Raw genomic sequence first — 11,701 nt, 5'->3', positions numbered from 1 at the left:
ATAAAAGTTTTTTTTTTTTTGTTTTTTTTTTTGTCAGATTTTTAGTGACGAGGAACGAAGATGGAGAACAGGAATATAGTAAATCCTAATAAAATAGGCCTATGAACTATGAAATATGAATAAGTAAATTGAAATTACTAAAATAACAGATTGTAGGCCTACTTTTTTTACATTTAACGATATTTTCACCTCGTTTATTTTATCAGGAGTTGTATCCAAGCCATAGAGGTATAATAAGAATACTAGAGCGCTAACCGCAATGTATTCGATGTTCGAAATACGCAGAACTGTGTGTGTGTACCATCCAAGATGGCTGCCATAGATTCAGCCAATCAAATTTCGCCTAAGCGCCGTCGTTTGCAATTGCGCCCTCAATTTACACAGAACATTCAGTACATCATGTTTGAAACTCGAGCGTTGCGGTGTATGGGCGTAATCTACACGATTTTAATTTTCATTTCTTGGTACTTTATTTTTTAATAGGATGCTCTACTTGGCCTCGTTTTGGCTACGATAGTTTAATAATTTGTTATTATAATTACCCATTATCATTAATAAAATAATAGTCAGTCAGAGGGCTTATTTATGGTAATAATATGTATACTAAGCCTGAAGGTGGCGCTTTATTACGACGGCCATCTTGGATGGTACACATACATAACTCTGCATTGCTCCGCCATCTTGTCAGCACTCTAGTTGTTTAATAGCTCTATGATCCAAGCTGATAACGGAAAACATGGCTGCCGCCCTCTATTATTTGATAACGCGCAGACTTATTTTGCTTATAATATGGTTGGGAAGGTAGCCTGTCTTCCATCTTCTACATCCCTTGCTTGTTGGTAGTTGGGCAATTCTGCTGTATGCAAAACGAGCACAGGAAAGTGGATAAATGCTCGAACTTTTCTTAAGCTTTGTATTGTAGGCTTATTTTTTTTAAATTATTGTTATCATGTCAGTATTATTCATGATCAATTTGTCACCCCTCTGGACATTATCCCTCAATCTCGATGTTTAGCATTTCTCAGATTTTACATTAAAAGCAACCCAGATGGTCGCCCATACAGATGTATTAATCTAATACCTCTAAGGCTATTTTTCACAATTTTGAATGAATTTCTCTGACGCAGGGCTCATGTTACTCTTTATTGTCAATTGAGGTAATATATAGGCCTATTGGGAGGGGTGGAGCAGTGGCGGCTCCAGGATATTTTCTGGGGGCTAAGTTGTCCGACAGGGGGGACTTGAGCTCGTAGGCTCGAGCTGGGAGAAGGGGTAGGGAGGGGGTTACCCTCCCAAATGAGATTTTTTTTAAAGAATATCAACCTCTAGATGGCCGAAAATGACACTCTCAGACTGTGACAGACATGTGTTGGCTTGGTGTGGGCCTATTTTATATGTTTTATGGTCTGACTGCCCGACGAGCTGTCCTCGATAAATATAAAATAAATAAACATACGGTCACATTCATTCGTGACAGTCACCGTTTAATTTCAAGTCATTATGAAATGGTAATAATTATTTTTTAAACAGTCTATTAATAGGCCGTAGGCAGGTTTCGTATTTTTTTGGAGGGGGTAGTGGAAACAAAAGAGCGAATTGAAGCTGTGTGTATATTTTTAATAGCTTCTGAACGATTTTTTTTTTCAATTTAATGAACTTCATTTCTATGCCAAACATACAATATAATCATTTAAATAATTTCTGATTTGGAAAAAGGCTAACAGTGGAAGCAATAGCTTTGTATAGTACCTTACAGATGAAAAATATAAATTCAGTCCAAAAAATAAAAATGCCCATAAAAATTACAGGCAATACCGGTACTTGAAATAATAACGGTTAAACATAAAATTTTCAGGTATTTTTAAAGGTACTCTAACTCTTTCACCATTAATTTTACCGGCACTTTCATTAATTGCGCATATTATGGCCAATCTATTCTTGATGCAGTACAATTGTTAAGCGTTGGTTTTCTGTGGTACATAGTAACATTCATTATAGGCTAAAATCATATTTAATCAGTCAATTAGATTTGATTGATACAATTTTATTGATCCATATAAAATGTTCTTGAATGAAGCATACAATATGATAAATTAACACTGCATAATGATTAGGCCACTGTACTTTGAAATCGCCATAAAGTGAAAGTACCTTGGCAAGGCCGGATACTACAACTACTGTTAGGCTTACCCTGTTAAAGCTAGGCCCATACCGATCAGTGATTAGGTATGTAAACACTTTTATTTATTCAAATCATAAAATGATTATATAGCTAGTCCTAAACAGAGGCAGGGCAGGTAGGCCTAGTTAGGCTAAGCCTTCAATCCAGCCGTGCAATTGGACTTCACGGCTTGCAAAATACTTTCTACATTTAAGGACAGCCAGCAGGGGCAGATTCAGAATTCAGGTTGGGTTTTCAGATTAGATAAAAGAATAGCGCTAATTTCAACATATTCATTGGAATTTTGAAATTTAGTGGCAAAACTGGATCTGCGCCAGGGGTAAGCAGGAGCGGATTCACTCTTGGAAAGCGAAAAAAAAAAAAAAAAAAAAAAAAAAACAACGAACAAAATAATCGCCCAAAACGCCTCAGAGGTTATTTTCTGGAGTCTATAAAACAAAAATGAAGGTAGGTAGTGTTGACTCGGTCGCCTCCACTTTCGCCTCCACTTTCGTCGCCCCCCCCCCCCTTTTCGGACATCTCTGGATCCGCCACTGAGAGTAGGCATGCGCAAACGGCGCAGTTGGATTCGCGTTAATCGTGTGATCTTTTCTGCAAACAACACTAAAGGAAGCAACTTCATTCTCAACATAATGCTATCAGTATTAATGTTCTACTATAACAGTAGAATTCTAATGGGGCAGATCCAGTAGGGGCCGGGGGAGGGGGAAAGTCCCCCCCCCCCCCCGTTTTGCCACTGAATTTTTAAAATTTCAGTGCTAATCAAGGTTATGTGCACTCACTTACCTATTCTGAAACTCTTGTGTGCCCCCTCCCCCTTCTTTGAAAAATTCTGGATCCCCCCAGCAATTCCACTGTTTTTTCTAACCTGGTTGGGATCAATATGCTTAAGTCTTTATGATCACGCAATAACACATTAGTTGGCGGTAATTATGTGTTGCAGTTCCACATTATTTTACAGTGAAATTAAGGGGCGTTATTTTAGTACGGTACGTATCCATTTTTCATAAAAAAATAAATAAACGCCTAACTCGAATAAACAAACACTTTCAAAAATCCTTCTTTTATAAACGCCCCGGGGCATCTATTTGAATAAATACGGTAATAATAATAATTATAATAACATAAGAATTTATAAACCGTCAATTAAACGACCGAGGTGCATTATCAAAGGCGCTTTGCACGTTAATGACGGAAAGGTGAGTTTTAAGTAATTTTTTAAATGAAGCAACAGAAGAACAGTTTTTAATGTGTGCAGGGAGTGAATTCCACAGTGTAGGTACGGCAAAAGAAAAAGATTTATGGTTAATAGTTTTTAAGGATGTGCGGGGAACAGTGTATATAAATACAGCATATATGTATATATATATATATATATATATATATATATATACCGTATTTATTCAAATATATATATATATTTATATATAGGCCTATATATATGTATGTATATACATGTATGATGTATATCAAAAAATCAAAATGAAGATGAACACGGTTGACATTTCAGGATATAAACAATTTATTCATCGAATATTTCAAGAGATCCTGCTCTCTTTTTCAGCGTTTACCGTACTGAACATAACAAAAATCAAAGTACATAGATATACATTATGTAAGTGATAATCTATGAATACAACGGTAGAACAATGTAACAATAGAAAAGCTGACTATATAAACTTTAGCGGTGTCGTCTAATATATGACGGTCAATGAATGTATAGCCACTCAAAATTTAGTCGAACATGAACAAACTGCGAAAATCGATGTATAGATAATTGACAATTAGTAAACGTACATATAAACGAATTTAATTGGAAAACAATTCCAGTCCATGATTTATAAATATAGTTTTCTTGAATTCATACTAATTCCGATCTACGCGTGTGTACCTCTCTTCAATTCAACACAGTCGGGAAGGCTCTCTAGATTCGACCTACCAATCAGCGTTGCCGAAAGCTGTACGCGATAGCATTTAGCGATTTAATGGCAACCAGGCTTAAGAAACAGACACAATGTTAATGCCTATTGCATTGTTCCCGGGGAGGGGGAGAAGATTCACCACTACTAGTCCTGTCTCTTATACACATCTTATATATATATATATATAATTGTTATGTCATTAGCACTGTCAATAAAGTTTTTTAAACAACAACAGAAACGAATGAGTATACAGTGCTATTGCTGTACAGCGACTTTGGTTTTGAGGAAAACTCGGTCACCTGGGTTTAATACCTTTTTACCAATCAATAATTTGTCGGTTTCTATATATAGCCCGACTGCTGGTAGGATTCTCATACTTAACTGATAATGTCTAATTTCATAGTTTCTGCTGATAACTTTGCATACGTCAATATCGCGGACATCACGTGTCAACCGTAGCCCTATTGATACGTAGAGATAAAACAAAAGAACATAGACAATACGCTCACGTGTATCATTATTTGTTGTGAACCGGAAACGCGTATGCAGGATTGACACAGCATTCCAGAAGCTCTATCGGAGCACACGCACTGTGCCCACCGGGACTGCTTTCTTTTCTTACCTATTTCGTTTAACACCACATGCCACAAAAGACCCTTATCACCAGTATGAATCATTTCCTTAACCTACCAGATGAGTTGTGTGCTAGGATTTTTCAATACCTTCACCCAATCAAAGATAGGCTACCTCGGCTTGCGTTGGTCTGTTCCAAATGGCAGAAGATTCTTGCGTTTACACCATCCCTATGGCGACGACTTCACATTCGTTCTGGAATGAATCTTATGTGGTACAATGCCATAATTGTCCGTATTTTCTTGACGTACGGACACTTCGTAGAAGAGCTAAGTTGGACGACTGGTTTGAAAGTATATGAAGATGCATTTGAGAGTCTTCCTCTTCTTACAAATCTAAAACATCTTAAACTGCCCATTGTTTGGAATAAATCTGTCGTTGAAACTGTCTCGGGTCTTGAGAACCTTGAAGTAATCTACATAAACGGAGGTTTCGAGTTAACAGACGATGACATCCTTCTTTTGGCGCGAAGTTGTCCAAAGTTGAAAAAAGTTGCAGTAAACAGTTGTTGGAGAATTTCTGCCAAATCTGTCCAGGAGTTCCTAGAATTGTGTAAAAATCTCGAGAACTTTAAACTCAAGGTCAATGTTGGTCTGCCACTCCAAGACTATAGGAGTGACACGGCAATGTTGCAAGGTGAGATGCTTATTCGTTCTCTGGCAACATCAGCACGGGCTGAAACCATCAGCTCCTTGAACGTAAACTTTGTGTCGGTTGAAATGAATGAACTATGGAGTGTTGTGACAAACCTCACAAGACTGCGTAAGCTGGTTGTAAGTAACTGTGAGGTAAGAGATTACAAATGCTTACACTTTTTACTGATTACCACACTTTGCCTAGGTCAGGACTTATCTAAAGACATTGACAGGCGTATTAGGTGGTCTTGGCAGTTCTGTACGTACTCACGTCTGCGCGCACAAAAGCTTTCACACGAAAGTCAATTAAGCATGCATGCGTTTATGTCATCGAGTCTAAAGTTACATAGCGGATGGGTATAAGTATAAATAATATAGTCGATTAGATTTTAGTGATGATAGAGCTTACCAAATATAAATAATTGGAATGTGAGCCACTGGATTAAATAGAGTATATGCCTATAAACTTCATTAAAACAAATCAACTTAAAGAAACCGAGTACAGGAACAGTTTACAAAATACTGCCATCAAAATTGATTCATATTTTCAGTTTTTATATTGTTGATTGTACACACAGTCATTGTGAACAAATTCATGAATACAGAAAATGACACATTATCTATACCGGTTCATCCGAGCCATGCCGGCTGACTCTGTTCCCACTGCTTCAATTCGGAAGCGATCGATATCCATAACTATAGAATCGGCTCATGAACTGGATTATTCCGACTCATTCGCTCGGGAATTTTACAAAGCAATAGAATCGTTAGTCGAACATGAACAAACTGCGAAAATCGATGTATAGATAATTGACAATTAGTAAACGTACATATAAACGAATTTAATTGGAAAACAATTCCAGTCCATGATTTATAAATATAGTTTTCTTGAATTCATACTAATTCCGATCTACGCGTGTGTACCTCTCTTCAATTCAACACAGTCGGGAAGGCTCTCTAGATTCGACCTACCAATCAGCGTTGCCGAAAGCTGTACGCGATAGCATTTAGCGATTTAATGGCAACCAGGCTTAAGAAATTAATGCCTATTGCATTGTTCCCGGGGAGGGGGAGAAGATTCACCACTACTAGTCTATATGCCTAAGGTTAATCGTTTCATACTATTTCAAAGAGTAATATAATAAATGTGAAAGTCTTTATTTGATATTTTCTGTTATCTGTGTCTTTTCAAACAAAATTGCTGACTTAAGTTATATGTTGCAGGATATAAGACTTAGGCCTATCCCAATACATAACCTCTTTCAAACACTTTTTGCCAAATCTGGTATCAGCCGATTGAGGTAGATAGTTACAGCAACAGGTGGGGACATTACGTCACGGGTGAGCCTATCAATACTGTGCATTATCTATTTCATTGTTACTGATGTTTAAACAGCGTAACTAATGATATCACTTTCATACTGTTTGAATTAAACATCTCTACATCAATGATTTCCCTGCTTATGAATGATTACATATATACAATAAGTCATAGATATAAGTCAAGTTAATCGTTTGTATCCAAGTAGAGTAGGTAAATGTGAAATGATCGAAAAAAAAGTTCATTTTACAGTTGAGGTAAGAATGATACAAATGACCCAAATTTCATTATTGACACACAGGTTGAATAGGCTGGTTAAAAATATATTGTATTTGTTGAGCTGACAAACTTGAACAAGAATATTTATGAATCTATACTTATATATTGAATGAAATTAAATGATTCCGGCCTGTTATAGTATCCTTCAGTGACAAACATAAAGAGATCAGTGAATCTGATTTTTCAATATTTTGAATTTTTTGAAGTTAATTGAAAGTCAAACATAAATAATAGTGTTTGCAATGATACATTATACTAAATACAACATCTCATTACAAATGTCACCTTTAGTCTGCATTATACGTCACTCAATGTTCTCCAATGAGTTTTTTTTTTCCTACGCGTACTTTCCGTAGATAATAAACACAATTACTGTACGTATCTATCCAACGAGTTACGATTTTTGCATGGCGCCACGTACTTGCATAGGCCTAATGTTAGATGCTTACGTTCTCAAAATAATCACGTGAATTACGCAGACTGCCACTTTTAATCAACCGTCAAGTTGTTATGGTATAACAACTTAACGGTATCAATATTTATACATTTGGCTGTGGTCTGTAAAAGACATTGTCTGCCAAAGAATTTTATTTTACCACCCTCTGTAAATTTGTATTTTTTATGTTGAAATTTATATTGAATAAAATTTACTTCTTAGTGCGTAGGAATGTGGCATAGATATTAGCCTAAGTCTCATGATCAAATGTGATTAAGAAGGACAAAATTGCTTTTTCTGTTGTTGCATAAAGATGTTTTGAAGTTAAACGTGATGCTTTCTTGATGGTGTTGTATGGTAACGAACAACTGATATAATGTTAAATAAGTTTCTTGATACTGATAATCATTAATTATTAAATATTTTGGTTTTTAGACGCTGCACGGGATTCGTCTACGATCAGCGTCCCTAAAATCTATTACACTTTACAATCTGTGGTCGGTGCTCTTCGTGAGTGTTTGCGCCCCCAACCTGAACAAAATGAGAGTGGAAAATGGCTTAGAATCAAGCGAGCATGTCGAAGTGTTTGCCGCTAATCTAAATTCTTTTTACATAGATGGCAGCGGTGTTGTTCGAACTTTAACTATACTTAGCAAAACCTTGCTAAAATTTTGCATCTGCAACTGCGCAGCAATCGATAGACGCAGTCTTTTCAGATGTCTTGCTGATAATCCGTCGTTGAAGAAGCTGACAATTGGTGATGTTGGTCACGAGGACATCTGCCTCGACAGTGTTCATTTCCAAAGTCTCAAGAACTTGGTTCTGATGGAAGACTTCGCCTGCAGATCTCTAAATGTCAGGTGCAAGTCTTTAAGAACTCTTTATTTGGCAGAGGAAGCCGAACTGCCAAGTTTGAACAGAATTCTTCTGGTGGCTGACCACTTACAGCAGATTAGTTTAACCAGCATTCCATTCTTACACAACCTCACGATTCAATGTCAGGAACTAGAGAACCTCGAAGTCAATATATGCAATGATAACAGGCTAGTGCTTGATTCCCTTGTTGTACAGGCAACCCGACGTATAGGAGTTTTGCGTCTCTTTGACTGTAGAATTGGAGCGGTAATTGTGAGCACACCAGCTGTGGGATCAATAGTGTTTTATCGATGTCATGTAACAGACTATGCTTTACAAATGACGTTAGGTTCATGTTGTAACCTACAGCATTTTAGTTTGGAGAAGAGTTACGGGTTCGACCAAGTCATTATACCGGAAAGCACGACTTTAAATTATTTAAATTTGTATGGATGCAAAAATACTCGCAAAGTTATCATCGACTACCATGCACTGCGTGGAATCAACCTGAGCATGTGCAAAGATGCTAATCTAAGAATTCAAGGGAAACGAATAAATCTACATCCTGAACATTTTCCCCAAGAGACTTCTATAATTTTACCAGACCGCCCTCTACGATGGACACACGATGCAATTCCAAAAACTTGTATTGATATTGTATAAATGCACACGTTATTATTCAAACATATAATCTTAAAACGGGATTTATTTTCTTAAAAAAACTTGAAGTGGTAACAATTGTGCTTTATTATTATTATAAGTTTACATGAATATAAAGTAACAACGTTTTTACTTTTTTTCGTTATCATGAATAAAAATAAAGAGACATGCTATTGAGTTTTATTTTTTATTTTCATGTAAATTTTTCAAGTTCGTCATTTTGAATATGGTTCGTAAAACAACACAGATTGTTCATTAGCCTCGCTGATCTTCGGAAAATTTTAGTTCGTCTTGTGTATATAAACCACTTTTCTCAAGTAATAGGCGCTAAACAAATCGACTTTAAAAGATGTTAAAATGTTGGCGAGTCTAATAACAGACTGTTATTTTGCCCGTTTGGTCCGTGCCGTGTAAACCTGTCTGACTGGCCCATGTGCTAATCTTGTCTGCGATATTCTAATTAGGTCTACCTGTATTAGTTGATGTTGTTGGAATGAGATGAACATTAGGCCTAAATTGGGTCATCATAATACCATCGAGTCCATAAATACAGGTAAATCTCACTTCTTTCGAGACTAGGCCTCTAATTTTTAAGATGTGCCGTGATATAGTAATAATAATAATAATAAATAATAATAATAATAATAATAAATAATAATAATAATAATTTGGATTTGTAAAGCGCAAAATACATAGGTCTCTATGGGCTAGAAATTTGCAAATTAAAATAAACTAAAGAGATGAGTTTTGAGACGATTTTTAAATATCTCAACAGAAGGAGACTCACGAACAAAGATAGGCAAGTTATTCCACACCTTGGGAGCAGCAACGGAAAATGCTCTTTCACCATACGTTCTTGTACGACATGAAGGGATGAATAATGTAGATGAACTAGATGTAGATCTTAAAGCTCTAGAACAAGTGGTGGAGCGAAGTTTAATCAGGTTGGATATGTATGAGGGTGATTTATTATTTAAATGAGATGCGTTGCTTAACAGGTAACCAGTGCAGGCGACGAAGAGTAGGTGTTATATGCTCAAATATACAGTGTTCCGTTGACAACCTTCTGCGACATTATGGTGTGACAGGGGCGGCGCTAGCAGAGGGTCCAAGGGGAAAAAGGGCCCACCGCTTGGTTGGGGAAAATAAAATCTCGAGCGCCGAAAGTACAATCAAGCATGCCTTACTAAGCTGTCAAATGTTAGGGATTAAAAACTGCTTAGAGCGAGCAGTGCTACCGCATGTGCGAGTGTTGTATATTATTGCGATCGTATGGGTTGCTGTGGCGGCGTCAGCTCTTCCCCGAGAGGGAGCTGGTACGTCCGATAAGGGGTTAGTACACCCAGACACGAGGACTGTGGACTCTCAACTTGCATAGTTTTCTATCAAATTATTTTTTTAAAATAAGGAATTCTATAATTAACACAAAATGTTGTAATTAATACAAATATTCCCCGACAAATTAAATTATTCCCCGACGGTGGGGGGGGGGAGTGGGGTGGGGTGAAATAATCATTTAGATTAAATTACATGAATTAGATTTAGACACAACTGACGTAGCTTTGTTTCTGGTGATTTTTGGTAAAGCCTAATTGCACATGCTCAAAACAGACAGTTTAGAAAATGGTAATTATACTACGTTCAAGTACTTGCATAAGAGGAGTGTCATTAATTGGTTGTAGGAGATCGTGTCAGGGGCATTAAAATGAAATCAATGATCATTCTATACGACAGGTAGTCCTATCAATTTAGGTGAAGGTATTCTATGCAGGTGTGTAGGGGCACGCCTGAAGGTACAGTATAACCAGATATAACCTTGCCTATCCTGGGGCCTAGGCGATAGCACCGATTACTGGTGATGCTATTTAAAATCTACAACATGGTTGAAAGAAATTTCATGACCTATTTTTCTTGTGTATCTTTCGTCGTCGATATTAAGTAAGTAATTCCAGAAAAAGTTGTGATATGCATGATAGTGTATTAAATATAGACAGATCGTTAATGGTTCTGGTGGTGTCTCTTATACACATCTATCTTAAAACGGGATTTATTTTCTTAAAAAAACTTGAAGTGGTAACAATTGTGCTTTATTATTATTATAAGTTTACATGAATATAAAGTAACAACGTTTTTACTTTTTTTCGTTATCATGAATAAAAATAAAGAGACATGCTATTGAGTTTTATTTTTTATTTTCATGTAAATTTTTCAAGTTCGTCATTTTGAATATGGTTCGTAAAACAACACAGATTGTTCTGTTCCTATTGCTTATATGTATATGTATATATATATATATATATATATATATATTATTTATCTCTACTTTATCGAAAGTAGATATAGGGTAGGACACTAATTCTAGAATGTTGCACCTTAAACACGCAGTTGTAATCATGGAATTCCAGAGACTTAGAACCAATGACTTCATAGGTCTACTTGGCTTGAAGTAATCAATAAATTGTCAATCAGGCATTTTAAAAATCAGGGCAACCTCATCTACAAAATGTCAAGATTGCTAGAAGAGAGGCTAAATAAAGCTACTGGGTCGTTTTATTGAAGTCTTACCACGGTTTTGACAAAACGAGGTGTAGCCGAAGGAAACGCTCTATCTCGGTTCATACAGAAATTTATCATTTAATAAGAGAATGAAGAAGTAGTAATAATATACAGATATTGGCCATTTAATATGGTATACTATCATAATTCCATTGTATGGAGAACGCAACAACACGACGCGCGCCCGACGGAGCCGTTCAGGTTGCCACCGACAATCAGCAG

General features: G+C 36.5%; 1 protein-coding gene across 2 annotated transcripts; it reads left to right on the top strand.

Moving 5' to 3' along the window:
- Window positions 1-4,436: 4,436 nt before the first annotated feature.
- On the top strand, window positions 4,437-11,108 carry LOC117105672 (F-box/LRR-repeat protein 15-like). 2 transcript variants are annotated; one of them, XM_033246886.1, is made up of 3 exons: window positions 4,437-5,525; window positions 7,844-8,955; window positions 10,958-11,108. In XM_033246886.1, the coding sequence occupies exons 1-2, from the start codon at window positions 4,746-4,748 to the stop codon at window positions 8,924-8,926; spliced, it is 1,863 nt and encodes a 620-aa protein (XP_033102777.1). In that variant the 5' UTR covers window positions 4,437-4,745; the 3' UTR covers window positions 8,927-8,955; window positions 10,958-11,108. The 2 variants fall into 2 exon arrangements, with proteins under 2 accessions (XP_033102777.1, XP_033102776.1); XM_033246885.1 differs by lacking the exon at window positions 10,958-11,108 and having other exon boundaries at window positions 7,844-9,106.
- Window positions 11,109-11,701: the final 593 nt, after the last annotated feature.

This window comes from Anneissia japonica, unplaced genomic scaffold (assembly GCF_011630105.1).
Source record: "Anneissia japonica isolate Jap-2015-1 unplaced genomic scaffold, ASM1163010v1 scaffold287754_len4335492_cov202, whole genome shotgun sequence".
Classification (NCBI taxonomy): Eukaryota; Metazoa; Echinodermata; class Crinoidea; order Comatulida; family Comatulidae; genus Anneissia; species Anneissia japonica.
This window is presented reverse-complemented; position numbering and strand designations above follow the sequence as displayed.

Bases quoted from the DNA above. Each gene is read 5' to 3' on its own strand.
- LOC117105672 (XM_033246886.1), top strand. From the start codon at position 4,746: ATGCCACAAAAGACCCTTATCACCAGTATGAATCATTTCCTTAACCTA. The intron at 5,526-7,843 runs GTAAGAGATTAC...TTTGGTTTTTAG, and splicing joins TGGTTGTAAGTAACTGTGAG to ACGCTGCACGGGATTCGTCT.